Source organism: Macaca thibetana, chromosome 7 (assembly GCF_024542745.1).
Source record: "Macaca thibetana thibetana isolate TM-01 chromosome 7, ASM2454274v1, whole genome shotgun sequence".
NCBI classification, from domain to species: Eukaryota; Metazoa; Chordata; class Mammalia; order Primates; family Cercopithecidae; genus Macaca; species Macaca thibetana.
This window is the reverse complement of record NC_065584.1, coordinates 78,924,763-78,943,677: the sequence shown is the minus strand read 5'-3', so window position 1 is coordinate 78,943,677 and position 18,915 is coordinate 78,924,763. Positions and strand designations below refer to the sequence as shown.

Here is an 18,915-nt window from a genome sequence, read left to right as displayed (position 1 = left end):
AAACAGAGCTATGATATTTATATACATGTGTGTATGTATATATCTAAGTAAAGTAAAAGTTCATACTAATGCTTTCAATTGCAAACCAAACCTACAAGATTTTTCTGTATTTCTATCTCCCTGCCTCCACAGTGGAAACCCTCACTCGCAATGACATCAACTCATTGTTCAATCATCTGTACAACATGAATAACAAACCTACTAACAAGAGTTCAAGATTTCTTAACAGTTTTTTTTTTTTTTTTTTTTAACATGGATTGAGAGTATATAATCAAAATACTTGTGATCAAAAGTTACTTGTATTAGTTCTTTTATTTTTTTTTCAGTGTATTTAATATTTTTTATTTGGAATTACAGTTGGGTTCATTTGTTTTTGTTTGCATTAGTTTTAGATCTTTTACCCATTCTTGTTAAATATTGATTTAGTTTAAGTTTTTGAATATGAAGAATACTCCCAAAATGAAAATGATTCAAAAAGACATAGTCAGAACAGTGTTACTTCCTTTCATATCCCTTCCATCTGCTTCTTTACACAACTAAACACAACAGATTTTAATGTTTTCTTTATATTATACTTACGCTGTTCAAACTTTATCTTATACTTACTCTATATGGTTTCTTTGACATGACTGAACCCTGACTGATATGCTTTCATCGCAGAGTATCTTCAAATAATATTATACTATTTCCCACCTACCCTTTCTTGTGCCATTTTTGTCTCACATTTTATTTCTACATAAAATTTCAATCAATTTTGTTTCAATATTTGCCTTACATACTCAAGTTTAAAGAAATTAAATAAATCTTTAAAAAGAAAAGACATTCATCAAAATATTTACCCTTTCAAGTACTCACCATTCTTTTACATAGGTACAAGTTTCCATTTGGTGTGTGTGTGTGTGTGTATATATATAGATATGTATATATTTGCTCTCTGAAATTATTTTTTTTAATTTTTATTTTTTGATACGGAATCTCGCTGTGTCACCCAGGCTGGGGTGCAGTGGCCGGATCTCGGCTCACTGCAAGCTCCGCCTCCTGGGTTTACGCCATTCTCCTGCCTCAGCCTCCCGAGTAGCTGGGACTACAGGCGCCCGCCACCTCGCCCGGCTAGTTTTTTTGTATTTTTTAGTAGAGACGGGGTTTCACCGTGTTAGCCAGGATGGTCTCGATCTTCTGACCTCGTGATGCGCCCGTCTCGGCCTCCCAAAGTGCTGGGATTACAGGCTTGAGTCACCGCGCCCGGCTGAAATCTTTTATTAACTGAAAAAAATATACATTAACTCTTTGCCTGAAGAAATATCCATTTTCCCGTTAATTTTGAAGGATTTTTTTTTTCTGGGGATATAGAATTCTAAATAGAAATGATTGTTTTTTCTTTCAGCAATTTAAAATGTTTCACTGCCTTCTGTTTTGAATAGTTTCTGACTGGAAGTCTGCATTCGTGTTTATCTTTGTTCTTTTGTATGCAATGTGTCTATTTTCCTCTGGGTGCTTTTAAGATTTTCTTTTTATTACCGGTTTTAACAACTTCCTCCTGTTGTACTTTGTATGTTTTTCTTTGTGTTTATCCTACTGGAGTTTATTAATTTTGTTCCCGAAGATTTCTTATTTTTATTAAATTTGTAAATATTTTGGCTATTATTTCTTCCAATATGTTTTTCTGACCCTCAGTGTCTCACCTCTTCCATGAATTCCAATTATACTCATGTTACAGCAGTTAATATCATTTCCCAAGTCATTGGGACTTCAGTACCTATTCTTTTTTAGACTTTTTTCTTTCTGGTCTGTATTTAGGATAGTTTCTACCACTGTCTTCAAGTTCATTGATATTTTTCCTATCATGTCTAATCCACTGTTAATTTCATCCAGTGAATTTATTCTTTAATACATTTATTTCTCTAGAAGTTTGACACTTTTTGTCCCACATTCTATGTTTTTCTTCATTGTGTTCATGTTACTCTTTAAATGCTTGAGCGGTTTTTTGGTAGTTTTTTTTAAAAGTTGGTGTCTGCTAATTTCCTCATTTCTGTCACTTGTAATCTATTTGTAGTGACTGATTTTTCTCCTAGGTGTGGATTTAATTTTCTTGCTTTTCCACGTCTATAACAGTAGTTGATTGAATGCTGGACATTACGAATTTCATGCTGTTGAGTGTCATATTTTTTGTCTTCCTTCAAAATATGTTGCACTTTGTTCTGGCAGGCAGTTAAGTTACTTCCAGTCCAGTTTTGTCCATTCTAGCCTTTCTCTGAGGTTAAAGAACAATCTTTACCGTATGTTACTATAGTCCTCTTGGTATTTCTATAGAAAGTTCCGAGTATTCAGTGAATAATCTATACTCTGGCTTCTGGGAACTTGAACTTTTCCCAGACCTGCGTAAAGCTGAAATTTGTTGACACACAGCTTCCTTTTTGCCTTGGCCTATATATGCATGACTTAGTGTTTAACAGGTGACTCAGAGATGATTGTAAAGATTTCCTGATTTACTTATTTATGTGTTCTCTCCTTTCCTGTACTCTTCCATACAAAATCTCAGCCTCGAAAACTCTAAGCACTCTGATCTCTGTCTACACAACTCAGCGTGACCACCTAGTTCTGCTTGGAATCTACCTCCTGACAATGTGGTTCAGAAAGTTCTTCTGTGGAGAAATCCAGTTTGATTATAAGACTCACCTAATTTTTTCTTCTTCTCTTACTGACTATAATCATATAGTACTTGTAGGATGTCTGCAAACCCTTTATTTGCATTTTTTTCTAGTTTTCTAGTTGGTTATAGTGCACAATTAAGTCTTGCTCCATTCACCCTATCATGACAGAAGCATAAACCCCTTGTACTGTACTGAATTCTGTCATAATCAGTGACAGCATTTTTTCTTCTAATTCCTTTCCAAATCCTGCCAGTTTGCAATTTATTTTCTTTTATTGTTTTGCTGTCTATTCTTTGAGTTCTTTCTGCTTTGTGTCTTCCTTCACAGTGGAGTTTGCTTTATAAAATATTTTAAAATGCTTGCTAAAATATTTGCTATGATTTTACTTTCTCTGTATCACTTTTTCCTGTTGAGTATTCTTCTCTTTTGTTGCCTATACTTTACTTTCTTCCTCCTTTAATGTCTTGCTATTTTTCAGTATCTATTGTTGAATGATTTTGTATTTCTTAAACTATGTGCAAGAGATTTTTGTGCTGGAGAACAGTGGGAATCGATATATAAGTTTTCTGGCTTTCACAACATAAAGTCTCCTTTCTACTCAAATACCACAGAAAAATGCCTTTAGAACATGTGCAGTGTCTGTGTCATTATTTGTATATTATTGCTTCCTCTATTCGTGGAACCAGACTGGGGCCAGTAATGCTGTTGTTGCCAGCTTATCTTACCCCAATTCATGCACCTATAGCAAAATTAATATGATAGATTTTTTGCTTTTTTGCATTTCTGGGCCTATCCCTCCTCTTCAGGAAGTGTATCTTTTGCCAGAAAATTTTGATATTTGTTATTATAAACCACCCTCTTTGCTTATATTCCTCTCTACAGTTTTTAATTTTTGCTTTATCCCATATAGCTTTTGTGATCTCTTTCATCAATTTGGAAGCTATAGATTGTAAATGTCTTCCAATTTGCCAAAAATTGGAGTTCTGCATGATTATTAAAAACTTTTTCCTATTGAGTTTCAATTATTTTTGAGAAAAGAAATGCAGAATCCTGATTTCTGCAGCTATATTATTACCAGAAGTAACATTATTTTATTGATTCTTTAATGCCTTTAGAGTGTCATGCTTTAATGCCTTTATACAGTTGCAACTTGGAGGATTTTTACCTCCGTGGAACTTATAACTTGAATATACTATAGGTACTGGATGATCAGTGCTGTGAGATTAAAACTATAGAGTCAAATATCCCAGATAGAGATTTGTAATCATTTGTATAATCAGGATGAGTACATTGTCAAAAATGAGGGAGAATGTCAGGGATACTGATTAAAGAGGAAGCAGACGTGTCAGAGTTGAGTGACTGCTTAGAGACTGAGAAACATGCAGAGAAACCAGTTATTCGGATCGAGCAATTAATCCAGGGCAGGTAAGAGACCGAGACACTATGCTAAAGACGAGAGAATCTTGGCCAGACGCGGTGGCTCACGCCTGTAATCCCAGCACTTTGGGAGGCTGAGGTGGGCGTATCATCTGAGGTCGGGAGTTGGAGAGCAGACATGACCAACATGGAGAAACCCTGTCTCTACTAAAAATACAAAATTAGCCGGGCGTGGTGGTGCATGCCTGTAATCCCAGTTACTCAGGAGGCTATTGCAGGAGAATCGCTTGAACCCGGGAGGTGGAAGTTGCAGTGAGCTGAAGTCGCACCACTGCATTCCAGCCTGGGGGACAAGAGTGAAACTCGGGAAAAAAAAAAAAAAAAAAAAAAAAAGACAAGAGAATCTTAAAACCAAGAGAACGCCTGGTCTCTCTCTCTCTCTCTCCATATATATATATGTGTGTGTATACATATATGTGTGTATATATATATTCTTTTTCTTTGAACAGCTATCTCGCTCTGTCACTAGGCTAAAGTGCAGTGGCACGATCTCATCTCACTGCAACTTCCGCCTGCCCGGTTTAAGCGATTCTCCTGCCTCAGCCTCCCGAGTAGTTGGGACTATAGCCCTGGACCACCACACCCGGCTAATTTTTCTTTTTATATTTTTAGTAGAAATGGGGTTTCACCATGTTAGCCAGGATGGTCTCGATCTCCTGACCTTGTGATCCGCCCGCTTCAGCCTCCCAAAGTGCTGGGATTACAGGTGTGAGCCACCGTGCCTGGCTGAAAGCCTGATACATCTTTCTACCATGGCAAGAACTAACAGCACTTTACCCAGTATGAGACCAACACAGGTCAGCCTTTATATATATACACACACATATGTGTATACACACACACACACACACACATTAATATATATCTGACACTCCTTTTTTTTTTTTTTTCAGAGGGAGTCGCTCTCTCGCCCAGGCTGGAGTGCAATATCGCGATCTCGGCTCCCTGCAAGCTCCGCCTCCCGGGTTCACGCCATTTTCCTGCCTTAGCCTCCGGAGTAACTGGGATTACAAGAGCCTGCCACCACGACTGGCTAATGTTTTTGCATTGTTAGTAGAGACAGGATTTCACCGTGTTGGCCTGGCTGTTCTCGAACTCCTGACGGCGTGATTCCCCCGCCTCGGCCTCCCAAAGTGGTGGGATTACAAGCGGGAGCCACCGCGCCCGGTCAACACTCTTGGCAACAGTCTTGTGCTAAGAACTTGGGGGACTTCAGAAAGTTCCTGTGTCCATGGTAGGAAAACATTTTTAAAAGAACCTTTTTATTTATCTTTTCATATATTTATTTCACTCTATCGTAACAATAAGCTGTATACTTAATAGGTACATGTCAGTTGCTTTTTGGTCTAATTGTCAGACTAATACAGTCATATCAGATTCTTACCTTTATGATATTGCTCAGGAAGATTAGCTGAAGTTCAAGGCAGGAACAACTTAAGTAGGACAGTTCTTTGAAAGATTTTTTCAAAACCCGTAGGAACAATAACTCAAGTAAGGTAAATCTTTATAAAATTCTAGAAGATGTGTGTCCATAATTTAGGAGGCCAAAGACACTTTTAAAAGAAGGAAATGAAACTCTATAAAGTTTGGAAGCCTCAGGAAGAAAGTCTATAATTTCAATGTGATTTCTTAATAATAGTATTTTAGAGAACCAGTTTACAGCTACCTTTAGACAACACAAAAGAAGCTCACAAGTAATCTCCCAGGAGGTGACATTGAATAGATTGGGACACCAAGGAAGATACTTAACTTTAACGAGTTTAAGTATTATACATATTTACTTTCAAGGTGTTCATTTCTTTAAAACAATGTGATGAAAATGTAGCATAATAGGAATATATGCCCTATTTTAGAAGTATGGCAAAGCAGGCTGTTCAATGCAAAATTGTGAGTGAGATAATTTGAAGCTAAGAAAACATAAATACAGTATGAGCCCACATACCATGAAAAGTTAACAAATAGGGAAGGGAAACAGCGGGGAAAACCCCAGAGCATTTAATCTTATTTTATGGTGGCATTCATGTACTGAAAAGAGTGAAAGAACAGCCCCCACACTTCCAGAAATGAGTCAGTTTCATGTCTCAAGCTGATTATAAACCATTCAAGGGCGGCAGCCTCCCACAGCTGACTTTAACTGTGATTAGAATAGAGGATGGTCGTTAGTTTGGGCATGCCATATGTGCCCTGAAGTCTCAAAGCCTGATCATCAGGTAAACTTGAAGTTTCTCTAGGACCAGCTTACAAATAACTTTTCATATATGTATCCTGAAAAAGACAGCTCATCAACAGGCCGGTCACATATGCTTAAACCATACTCCAAACCATTTGGCATGCACTAGAGCAATTTTACAAGTTTAGAAACTCCATCTTAATTTTAAACCACTTCAGTTCTCCAATCCTTTTCCCATCACAAAGAAAAGTATTCCATCTGATGAACGTAGGTCATACTGTTTCGTACAAATCCCCAGACTCTTGTGAGAATCAGAATTTTTATCAAACAGTATGGATTCAGGACTACTTATGGTCTGAAAGAGGACAAAAAAAGTCCTAGTTAATGTTATTGTCTTTGATTACAAAGCCCCGAGCGGAGGTGCTTGTAAAAATGATTTTTTCTTATTTTTTTCTTCTTTAATAACACAAGGGATTTAATACTTAGAGATATCCTTTTAATTCTTCCATTTGAACAGAAGTTTATTTATAATACCTGTAATTTAAAATTTCTGTTTGCAGGGTGAAAAGATTTTCTACATCTTTCCTTGACTAGAAGCAGAAGTCCTGAAACAAGGTATTCCCAGTTATGTTGCACATTTTCAGGTATTTAGATGCAGCTATGAAATAACTTTTTTTATTCTGTGATCAACTTTGATTAAAATAATTGTGATAGTATCAGAACCACAAGACAGTGTGTTCTCTCTCAGCTGGCAGACAATTAAAAACAATAGATATGGGATATTTTTATATTAGGTATATCTCAGTATATACAACAGTTTACTAAAATTATAAATTGTAGATTTAAAACATTGCAGGCTGTGATTAAAGAAAAAAATTTCTTCTTCACGAAGTTATCATCTTATTTAAAACAAAATGTGGAAACATTTCCCAGTATGACTTCCTATTAACAAACAAATACACTTATTTGTGGAAAATTAGTTGAAAAAATGCAATGTTGAATTTAAGATAAATAGAAGTTAATATTTTAAATAATTATCTTTTTCCTGAGCTCAATTTAACCTGTTAAACCTCATTTAAAACTGATACATTTAAAATAATTGTAATGGAGGATTTGGAAAGAAAAATCCTTTTCCTCCCACACTTACAAAGAAATGCAAACCAAATTAAAAGAGCATGTAACCCAAAGTTGCATAGTGATATATTCAAAAGGAAATTTCAAAATTTGAAGATGTGGATCATAATACCGGAGTATATGTGTTCATTTTTCACAGTATCTCCTTAGCTTTGCTCTCAGAGAGACAGATTTTAAAAGTAAGCTGAATTATTAAGGCTCCAGGATGTTTCCCACTCCTACCTCCACTATCATGACAATAATGAAATCTACTCCAATACAAATTCACATTCCGTTTTTTCCTGGAATGTTTATGGCAAAATTAAATTTTAACTTATTTTTCATGTGAAGTAAAAAGTAAGAATGGTCACTATGCCACTTCATTTTTCTTCCAAAGAAAAACAAATACAGAACATAATTAATCCAGGACAAGTAATCCAGGATTAACATAAGTGGCACTCCACATTTCTGAAATGTCCTCCAAACTAAAGGTTTATAATGAGTGAGACAAGAAATTATAATTCACTCTATCAAAAATCTGAAGAGGGAGGGAATATTTTTGCTATGCACAAGCTGAATCAAGTTAATGAGGCATCTAACATTGCAAAAAGAACGTTGTCTATAAATAAATTCAGTCTGATTGGGATGTATTAGTTGTCTGATAATATTCTGTAGCCTACAGATGCTTTGGGTGGAATGTAGATTTCTTAAAAGAGAAAGGCCAACGGAATTACTTCAGCAAAACTCCAGGTCATTTTCTTTAAATGGCATTAAAAGAACATGTCCCTTTAAAACATAACTTTGCAATCACAATAATATTTTCAAAGTAATACATTTAGCATAAAACAAAATAGGCTCATCAGCTGAAATCCACCGGCACTTTAGAATCTGGAAAACGTATCTTCTCGCTCACTCATAATTTTTTTCCACTGAACTCTCTCTCTTAAGGTACTACTCATGGGCAACATACCTAAACTCTAGAGAAGCGGAAGAACATGCACTTAGAGTCTCTGCTGTTGCTCAGCCTAGACCTAAACCTAGTACATGTACTCACGCTTATTGTTTATGGGAGGGCTAGACTTTCATTAATGAGTACAAGTTATTTCTGACTAGTTACCAGATGTTCCTACAGAGTGGTGAGAATCTAATGATTCCTTTGAAATTTAAAGTTCAGGTTAATGGAACTTGTTTTTTTAATAGGATTGTAGAGTCTAGAAGTGGAATACATTTTATATTGTCTATTCTGTTACCTCCTCCTTAGAGAACTGTTAATTTGCTCATTTACTCAAATTTATAATAACTCTGAAGATACGTCTCCTTTAAATCCTTTTCCATATATTGAGCATAAAATTACTTTCATTTTTATCCTTCTGAAATTATTTTTAAAATGTAAACTGTATGAATCTTTACTGAAAAAAGCTCAAAGAGTAGAGAAAGGTATGAAGTGAAATTAGAAGTACTCCCTTTTCTACACACCTAACCCATCTCCTAAAATTTTCAACTATTAACACTTTCTTGTGTATTATTTCAGAAATATTTTCAGAATTCTGTGGATTGTCAAGGAGCTTATTCTCATGATCATTTCCTCACATCCTGTTTTCCCTGAATTAGTTTCCATGCCTCATTTTCCCAGGCTTCCTTGTGTTTTAGAATGAGTCCTTGTAGTAAAGGTCGGCTGGTTATCTCTCCATCTACATGGAATCAGGGGATGTATGTATCAACTCTTGAAATTCTCCCTTAATTTTACTGACAGATTTTACAGGTTTTTGACTTGCAGTTCTGGAAGTTTTATGGACTTTATGGATGGTATTGTTTTTCTATCATTTTATTATTTTTGTTTGTTTTATATTAGTGTCAGATGGGAGTAGAATAATATCTTCATACTGACATCTTACACTTAATAATTACCTTTATTTTCTTGGATAAAAGTTTGCCAAATTACACATTTTTGTTGTTCAGAAGTTCTCTCTAGCTATACTCAACTCACTTACTCTTTTCTCTCTTAAATGCTTTCCAAATGAAACCCCAGATCTTAGGGTTGAAAGACATTTTTAAAGTATACAATCTAGCTTTCAACCGATGAAGAAATCCTTCCTATGATATTCTCCATAACTGTTTTCTATTCTCTGTTGGACAACATCAAGTGATGAGAAATGCACTGCTTCATGACATGTGCATTTTATTGTCGGCTTCTCAATAACTACCTCTTAGTGCTCCTAGGACCACCTTCTTGAGGCTTACTTGGTGAGTCTAATTTGTCTTCTGGCACCACTGTGAATTTGAAGGCTTACGTCTTCTCTGATCGTATGTTTTCTACATGTCAGGGTAAAACATTTCTATTTATTTTAAACATTTGTCAAATGTAATAGCTGTCTATCCCTTCATGATTTCAATTCATTCAACAAGTCCTTCATTGAGTAGCTACTATTTGAAGGGTCTATGCTAGGTGTTAGGTCTATAATGACCATAAAATGATTCGAACCCTGGAGAAGTCCATCTTGGTCACTAACAGTTCCCACCTTCTGGTCTAATGCAAGGGGCTCAGTAGAGTGTAAAGCAGCATAACATGTTTATTTAAATATTATGAGAATAAATAGGATTGTGGCCAAATACATTTATTGTCAGGCCGACTATTTCAATGGCTTCTGTTTCTATTTAGAACAAAAATCCAAATTTCTTTTGGTGATCTATTAATTCCTGTTTGATAAGGCCTTTGTCACCTTCTACAACCTCATCTCTTACTGTTCTTATGCCACTACTACACTTCAGGACTATTAGCCTTTTGTAAATTCTTCTAACAAGCCAGCTTTTTCTTGACTTGAGGCTTTTGCATGTGCTTTTTCTTTGGCCTAGAAGACCCTGAATTTGCTGAGAGTTTAATGCATATTTGTTGAATGAATGAAGGAATCAATCAATTTAAACATAATTTTCTCCCTTTAAATCCAGGACTTCACAGAACTTTTAGTATGTAACTAGACAAGCTAAATTTCTAAGAGAATGATATAGTATGTAATGACTCCCAAATTTATTTGACCATAGTTTTTTTCATGCAAATCTCTAAGGGCAATTTATCATGTAGAGACTTTAGGAATTATGGCAGAGTGAAAAATCACATTTGAATCCTGGCTGCCACCAACTAATTGATGTAATCTCCGGCAAGACACTTAATCTCTCACAATCTCCTGTTTGTGCCTCTGACAGAGATCAGCAGAATCCTCTTTTATTTTTCCAGGTTTCTGGAAAAAATAATAAATAAAATAAGTGCCAGATAGAAATTAAAACATTTTATTTCTAATGAATGTCAGTGAGAGGACAGAGCTTAGCGTGAAAGATAAATGAACCTGCAAACTGGACCCCAGAGACAGGTATTGATGGACTATTTCAGGCTGCGCACAATTTTTTCATTTATGAAGTATTCTATCTGTGGCTGGAGAATATTGCCCATGGGAAACTCCAGCCCAAGTGAAACGTTTTACACCATTGCAAGGAAAGAAACTTACTAATGGGGAAGAGACATCCTATTCTGTTTTCTTATGTGTACAATGTTGAAACTACCCTATCATACCTGTTCTGAAGAGTAGGTAATTTATGTAGAGGACCTGGAATACTTAACAGAGGCTACTTTGTAAGCATCAGTTCCCTTTCCTTCTGATTTTACACATTCAAATACCTCTCTAGGTACAAATTGAAGAACTCGAAGCCTTCAAACTAAGTCCCACTCATCAAATACTGAAGTGTTACAGAAAGTAGGTTAGAAGCCATTAGTAAATTTAAGTGTAGTGTCCAGAATTTTGTAGTTTTCCATATATCTGGCATCTGATCTCTCTAATGTACACCCTAGGCACCAAAGTTCCAACTAATAAACAGCTTTTTCTCACCTTCCTTGGGTTTACCCAATTTAGACAATTAAGCTTCTGTTTTGTATCTTGTTTAGCACATGATTTCCATTCTAAAATTATTTGTCCTGGTAGATTTGTTATTTAATGTGATCTTGATCTTCTTAATCTCCATATCTGTGGATAGTTAGAAAATAGTTTTGAGGAGGAGATGACATAATTCAACTGTGATGTTGAATTATGATGAACTGGAAAAGTGGTAGCTGGTAGATGCTGATGGTGAGTAGTAGGTCTCTATTCAGAAGTTATCTCTTCAGAAAGGCATTTATGAACATCCTATCTATAAAAGCTCTACATCTTAAATCACAGTCTACCTGCATGCTCTGTTTTCTTTTCTTTTTAAGAAGATATTCTCTGCCGGGTGTGGTGGCTCATACCTGTAATCTCAGCACTTTGGGAGGCCAAGGTGGGTGGATCACCCGAGGTCAGGAGTTCGAGACCAGCCTGGCCAACATAGTGAAACCCCATATCTACCAAAAATACAAAAATTAGCTGGGCCTGGTGGTGGGAGCCTGTAATCCCAGCTACTAGAGAAGCTGAGGCAGGAGAATCGCTTGAACTTGGGAGGCGGAGGTTGCAGTGAGCCGAGATGGCACCAATGTACTTCAGCCTAGGCGACAAGAGTGAAACTCCGTCTAAAAAAACACAAATAAAAAGAAGATAATCTCAAGAAACATATTTTATTTGCTTTAATTTTTATATCATAATCTGAGAATATATTATGGATTTCTTTGCTTATTTATTATTTCCTATTATAGAATATAATGTCGTGAGGCCAGAGGCTTTGTCCTGCCTAATGTGTTATTTACAGACTGAATAAAAACACCTGAGTCCTGATAAGTGCTCATACGATTGGCTCGATAAAAGAATAATAAATGAATTGGAAAGGGGAGACAGTGAAGGATATAGGAGATGTACCTGATAGCAACTTAATGCCTCTCAGCTCAAAATTCACCCTTCAATACCTTTTCTACACCAATCGATAGAATTCCTGTCAGCATTTCTCTTTTACATTCAGCACAATGTTAAGCTTCCTCAGTGGAGGACCCTAGATGGACATTGCAGGAAGAAGGGACTTCCCCTGTTGGACCGAGAGGTTGTACCATCATTTTAGGTGGGAGAACATCCAATGGCTCTTTGCAATAGCCATGTGTCTATGAAGTATAGTTCCTCAGCAATCTCATTGCCCAATTAGGCTTGGCAATCACTCTCCTGTAGCCTTATCAACACATTGCTCCAGGCCTCACGCCCACATGGCACCCTCTCACTCTGTATGTCCTCATACCTGACTGATTCGTCTGTGCCTCATGAATGATTCCTGGTTGTCTAGTAACTATAGATCAGTTCTGTCTTTGGGAAATCAGAAAACTTCCGTGCCTTCCATTGGGATGCTTCTATGCCTTTTCCAGTAAAGTGTGAAGTGTATTTTTGTGGATAGAGCTCCTTTCCATGCTTTTCCTTATTTTGGTCCTCTCTGTCAGGCCTAGGGAGACTTACGATATTTTAAAAAATCTTATAGTTACTCGTTTGTCATACCTCAGTAATTATTTATATTAAACTTATGTTTAAATCACTGCAGGCATTTTTTTTTCCTGAGACAGGGTCTGGCTCTGTCATCCAGGCTGGTATGCAGTGGCCTCAGTCATAGCTCACTGCAGCCTCCAACTCCTAGACTCAAGGGATCCTCCTGCCTCAGTTTCCCAAGTAGCTGGGACCACAGGCATGCACCACAGCATCCAGCTAAATTATTATTATTATTATTATTTTGGTAGTAATAGAGTCGCACTATGTTGTCCAGCCTGGTTTGAATCCCTGGACTCAAGCAATCCTCCCACATTAGGCTCCCAAAGTGCTTGGATTACAGATGTGAGCCAATATGCCTGGCTGTTGTTATAATCTCCTGAATAGATCCAAACTGATTCACATTTGGTATCAGAAGTGGTTGGGTTGCAAGAGGTAGACCTTTGAGAATGGCATTTTGAGATTGTTTGGCCATGCCCTTGAGCTTTAGTATGGTGCTGAGCTTCCTTTGCCAATGGGAAGTGGGTGCAATGGCATCACAGTTACTTAAGCTACTAGCTGTGGATTGAGATAAAACACCAACTGAAGCTCATGCTTTGTGAATTCAAGTGGTTATTAAACATGACCGAATGGCAGGACTGAATCCGATAATGACAGGAATGTGGGATGAAATTTTGTTTTGTGTGCACTTGAGTGCTTATAGAGTGAAAACGCCAATCCCAAATCCATTATTTTTCAGCTTAAATCACAGCCTGAGAACTAGAATGCTTTAATGATATTTCTAAAAGCATCTTATTTCTTATAGCCACAGGACTGATATTGGTGACACCAAACACAAAATTTAATTGTGTGCAAAATTACATTGTTAAATTATAACGATAGGTAAATCTACACTACTGCTAACTTTCTCATGTAAAAGTTAGAACATCTACAGGAAAAGAATGGGATTCCAACATTTGCAATGGGGACATTTGGTTGGAACCAAATGAAACTGACAATCTTGAATCCACATACCATCCCGAGCCTCTCTTTTCAGTGAAAGTGGCTTGTCCTCCGGTGTCCAAGGAGACTAACTTTTTCCTGCTTGAAACATCATGTGATAACCACACTTAGATGCCTTGGGAGGGGATGCTTATTCTCACTCAGGCATTAACAGTAGTGAGAGGAGTACCTACAGCCTTGAAAAGCTTTGTGCTTGGTGTTGTTTTTAGACCCGATATGACTGGAAGGAATTTTAACATTGGGATGGGCTCCCTAATTTTAATGGGGATGATGTGGGCCCAGAATAGCAAAGCCTAAGGGGCCACACAATTGTCAAAGACAAGGTGTGGATGTCAACTCATAAAGGGAAGCAGAGACTTAAAAAAAAATTAAAATGTCTTTGCCCATAGAGATCTTTGGTAGTGACTAATTGATCACAGAGTTCCTAGGAAACAAATAGATAGGCATCCTATCAGACTATTTCTTGAGCTATGTAATGGGAAAGGTTCTAAGTCTGGTATCCAAACATCTGATTTGAGTCATAGTTTCTCACCCAGTTTCAAGAAAGAAGTCAGTTAACGGATTCAGAAGCCCTTAATTGAAAGATAAGCCTGCTCCCTTTGAGGAAGGACCCTGCACCACTGCTACAAGTACATACTGTAAATATCCCTCCGAGTTTTCTCCAAAGGGACCAGCAGCAAAAATCCCTTTAGAAAACTCAAAGGTTACATATTTCAAGAACCAGAGGACAGAGTTTAGGGCAACCATGGCCACTGGAAAGTAAGGAGAGAATGTACTAGAAAGAAGGCAGCTGGAGAGGGTAACCCCAAATCGAATTTTGCATAAAATTTGCATAAATCTTTGGCTGATCCAAGCACAGGGCAAATTCCAAGCAAAAGGAGACATGACTAAAGGAAGAAATAGACAATTTCATAATCATAGGTAGAGATTTTAACTCTCTCTCAGCAATTGATAAAAAGATAAAAATTAGTGAAGACCTAGAAAATTGGAACAACTCTATCAATTGCCTTTATCTAATTGCTACAAAACAGGGGTGTAATACACATTCTTACTACTGTACAGAATATGTTCACCAAGGCAGACCCAATGCTGGGATATAAAAAAAAGTGTTAATAAACTGAAAAGGATAAAAATCTTACCAAGTATGTAAATAAGGAACTATGTAAGCATAGTGCCTAGAACATTTTGGTACTTAATTTTAAAAAATCTGTTGATTGAGTGAATTTATGCATGAATAGATCAAGGATCTTGGTTATGTTAATTAACCTTTTGGCACAATATAAAGACACAATATAAACTGTGGGAGATTTGGTAATAGCAGCCATGTAGTGGATGGTATGAAGTGATGCCAAGATCCCCCTTCTGGAATGAAGGCCTTAGTCCCTCTGCTGCTATAAACGCTGCCAGGAAAAAAAAAAAAAATCCCTCAAGAGATCACCTCCACTGTAGAGAGTAGTCTTGTTCAAATTCTGATAAACTCAATGACTATTTGAAGTGACTGTTTGGGTTTAAAGATCCTAACCCTTCACCCTGTCTCAGAATAATTCAGATGGGTCATTCAGCTTCAGAACTCCCTGTAGTTTTCACTGAGGCTTCCATTTAGACTCCATTAGAGTTCAGTTTCTCCTACTGATCAATTCTACTTGCTTCAATTGCCTTCTGCAGTGTGGTTACCAAGAGTACTCCTAATAAACCTCTTGTACAATAATCTCCATCTCTTTCATTCTTTCTTTCTTTTTTTTTTTTGAGACAGAGTCTTGCTGTCACCCACACTGGAGTGCAGTGGTGCGATCTTGGCTCACTGCATGCTCTGCCTCCTGGGTTCACGCCATTCTCTTGGCTCAGCCTCCTGAGTAGCTGGGACTACAGGTGCCCGCCACCACGCCCAGTTAATTTTTTTTGTATTTTTAGTAGAGATGGGGTTTCACCGTGTTACCCAGGGTGGTCTTGATCTCCTGACCTTGTGATCCGCCTGCCTCGGCCTCCCAAAGTGCTGGGATTATAGGCGTGAGCCACTGTGCCTGGCCACTATTCTCCATCTCTTTCTAGAGACAACTTGCAACAAACCCTTACAGAGAAAACTGCTAATTGACAGAATTAGTGTATCTTCTTGTGAATTATTTTCCATTTTCCTGGCCATTGTGTTTTTGTTGTTATCGTTGTAGATTCTTTGCTTCTGCTCTAGATCCTTGAAGTTTCCAAAGAATCTTCTTAACAAGCCTTGGTGTATTGGTTTTCGATCATTGCCATAACACATTACCACACATTTAATGGATTAAAACAGTATGCATTTATCACCTCACAGTTCCATAGGTCAGAGGTCTAGTGGGCTCAACCAATTTCTTGGAATTCACAAAGCTGAAATCAAGGTGGAAGTCACTCCTTAACTGGAGACTCTTCCCACTAAGAATCCACTTCCATGCTCATTTGGGATGTTGGCATAATTCAGTTCTTTGCGTTTCTAGTAACGAAGTCCTATTTCCTTTGTGACTATCAGCAGGAAGTCTCTTATTAAGGCTACCAGCATTCCTTGTCATGTTGCCTTCTCCATCTTCATATTCTGATTTGTCCTGTTGCATTTCCTCTGACTTTAGCCAGAGCAAGTTCTTTACTTTTAAGGACTCATGTGATTAGATTCGACCTACTGGAGTAATTTAGGATAATCTCTCTATGTCGAAGTCTGTAACCTTAATTACATCTGAAAACAATCTCTTTTGCATGTAAATTAACATTTTCATAGGTTCTGGAGATTGGGGCATTGATATCTTCCTGGGACCGTTATTTGTCCTGCCACTTGGACTAGGTGCTTATAAGCCACCTCTAAAATAATGTATAACTTGCAATTTGATCAGTGATTTACATAATGTGTACGTTTTTTCTGTTTGCAAAGGCATATGGCAAGGGAGTAAAGCCAAACTTTTAACCACATGGCAAAAATTATTGTATTTTGCAACAGACTAAAAGCTTAATAGTATACAGACTTTGGGTTGGTGGAGTTACTTGAGGATTTACTCCAGCAAAACAACAACAAAAGAATGAAAGAGAAACATAAAAATGTGAAAGAAACAACAGACCTATTCCAGAAATGTAATGAAGAAAAGCCACAAAGTTTGACAACTATATATTAAATTTACAATCAGTCCAAATTAGAATGGTAGTCAGATTGATATGAGAAGCACATTTTCAAAAAGATGTACTACACCAAATAATATGAGTACAAAACTCTGTATGATTTTAGTAATAATGTGAAGACACATATTTCTTTTGACAATTTCAAAAAAGAAGAAAATGAATTGGAAACTCCAGTAAACTGTAGAAAAGACAAAATGCTCTGTAAGAAGTAATTATCTAAACGAGAGGTGAAGCCAGCTGGACTTCCTGGGTTGGGTGGGGACTTGGAGAACTTTTCTGTCTAGCTAAAGGATTGTAAACACACCAATCAGTGCTCTGTGTCTAGCTAAAGGATTGTAAACTCACCAGTCAGCAGTCTGTAAAAACACATCCATCAGCACTCTGTAAAACTCTGTGTCTAGCTAAAGGTTTGTGAACACACCAATCAGCACTCTGTGAAAACGCACCAATCAGCGCTCTGTGTCTAGCTAAAGGTTTGTAGATGTGCCAATCAGCACTCTGTAAAAATGCACCAATCAACATTCTGTGTCTAGCTAAAGGTTTGTAGAGGCAGGAATCAGCACTCTGCAAAATGCAACAATCAGCCCTCTGTAAAATGGACCAATCAGTGCTCTGTAAAATGGACCAATCAGCAGGACGTAGGTGGGGCCAAATAAGGGAATAAAGGCTGGCCACCCGAGCCAACAGCACAACCTGCTCAGGTCCCCTTCCACGCTGTGGAAGCTTTGTTCTTTTGCTCTTCACAATAAATCTTGCCACTGCTCGCTCTTTGGGTCCGCACTGCCTTTATGAGCTGTAACACTCCTAACGCTCACAGCGAGGGTCTGCAGCTTCACTCCTGAGGTCAGTGAGACCATGAACCCACTGAGAGGAACAAACAACTCTGGACTAAGAGCTGTAACACTCACTGCAAAGGTCTGTGGCTTCACTCTGGAAGTCAGTGAGACCATGAACCCACTGGAAGGAAGAAACTCCGGACACATCTGAACGTCTGAAGGAACAAACTCCGGACACACCATCTTTAAGAACTGTAACACTCACTGCAAGGGTCCGCAGCTTCATTCTTGAAGTCAGCAAGACCAAGAACCCACCGGAAGGAACCAATTCTGGGGACATCAATATGCAGCAAAATACAATATATTATGATTTTGAGCAATTGATGAATATGTAGAAAAATTATTCAATCCTGATGTTTGAAATATGCTACTTTGAGTAGTAGCCTCATAGTGACCTAAATGTATTTCTATAGATAAAATTGAACTATGTGGTACTATAGTGAATAATGTGTTACGATATATTAGCATGCACAATTGTATATATGAAGTTTAGAACACTTCTACATTTTAATATATGTAATATGATTATACTTATATATGTGTAATCTGATTTTAAAACATAATAAATGATAAATGTTATTGTTTGTTGTCTTTCTAGGAAGATTGTGAGTTTTTTTTTTCTTTTGGAGTCCAACTCCATCACCCAGACTGGAGTGCAGTGGCATGGTCTTGGCTTAATGCAACCTCTGCCTCCTAGGTTCAAGTGAGTCTCATGACTCACCCTCCCTACTCTATTAGCTAGGATTACAGGTGTGTGCTACCACACCCATCTAATTTTTTGGTATTTTTAGTAGAGATGGGGTTTCACCATGTTGGTCAGTCTGGTCTCAAACTCCTGGCTTCATGTGATCCATCTGCCTCGGCCTCCCAAAGTGCTGGGATTAGAGGCATGGGCCACCACATCTGGCCGATTGTGAGAATTTAATTAGGCCACTGATATTGATAAAATTTAATAAAATTGATAAACTAAAAGTAAATTAGAGTTTGTTCAATGTCAGAATCAATAATACAGAGGATGAAAACACATGGCATAAGTTAAGGAATTTACTAATTCTGGTAGGGGCTTTGCTTTGAAAGCTTCACATTTCTAGATTGAAACTCCAATTAGAGGAAAGAAATATTTTGGTTAGTATGAAAAAGTGTTGATAAAATTAAAA

General features: G+C 37.3%; 1 protein-coding gene across 2 annotated transcripts in view; it reads left to right on the top strand.

Annotated features, from left to right (window-relative positions):
• LOC126959391 (uncharacterized protein encoded by LINC01551-like) overlaps positions 1-18,915 on the top strand; it is a 105,474-nt gene that overhangs the window by 51,555 nt on the left and 35,004 nt on the right. The window contains exon 3 of one of the 2 annotated variants that reach the window (XM_050798348.1): positions 4,982-5,092. The exons of the other annotated variant lie outside the window; for it this stretch is intronic. Coding sequence (XP_050654305.1) covers positions 4,982-5,077 — 96 coding nt within the window. The 3' untranslated portion in view covers positions 5,078-5,092. Of the gene's footprint in view, positions 1-4,981; positions 5,093-18,915 lie in introns of those variants that run through there. 2 annotated transcript variants of the gene reach the window in all.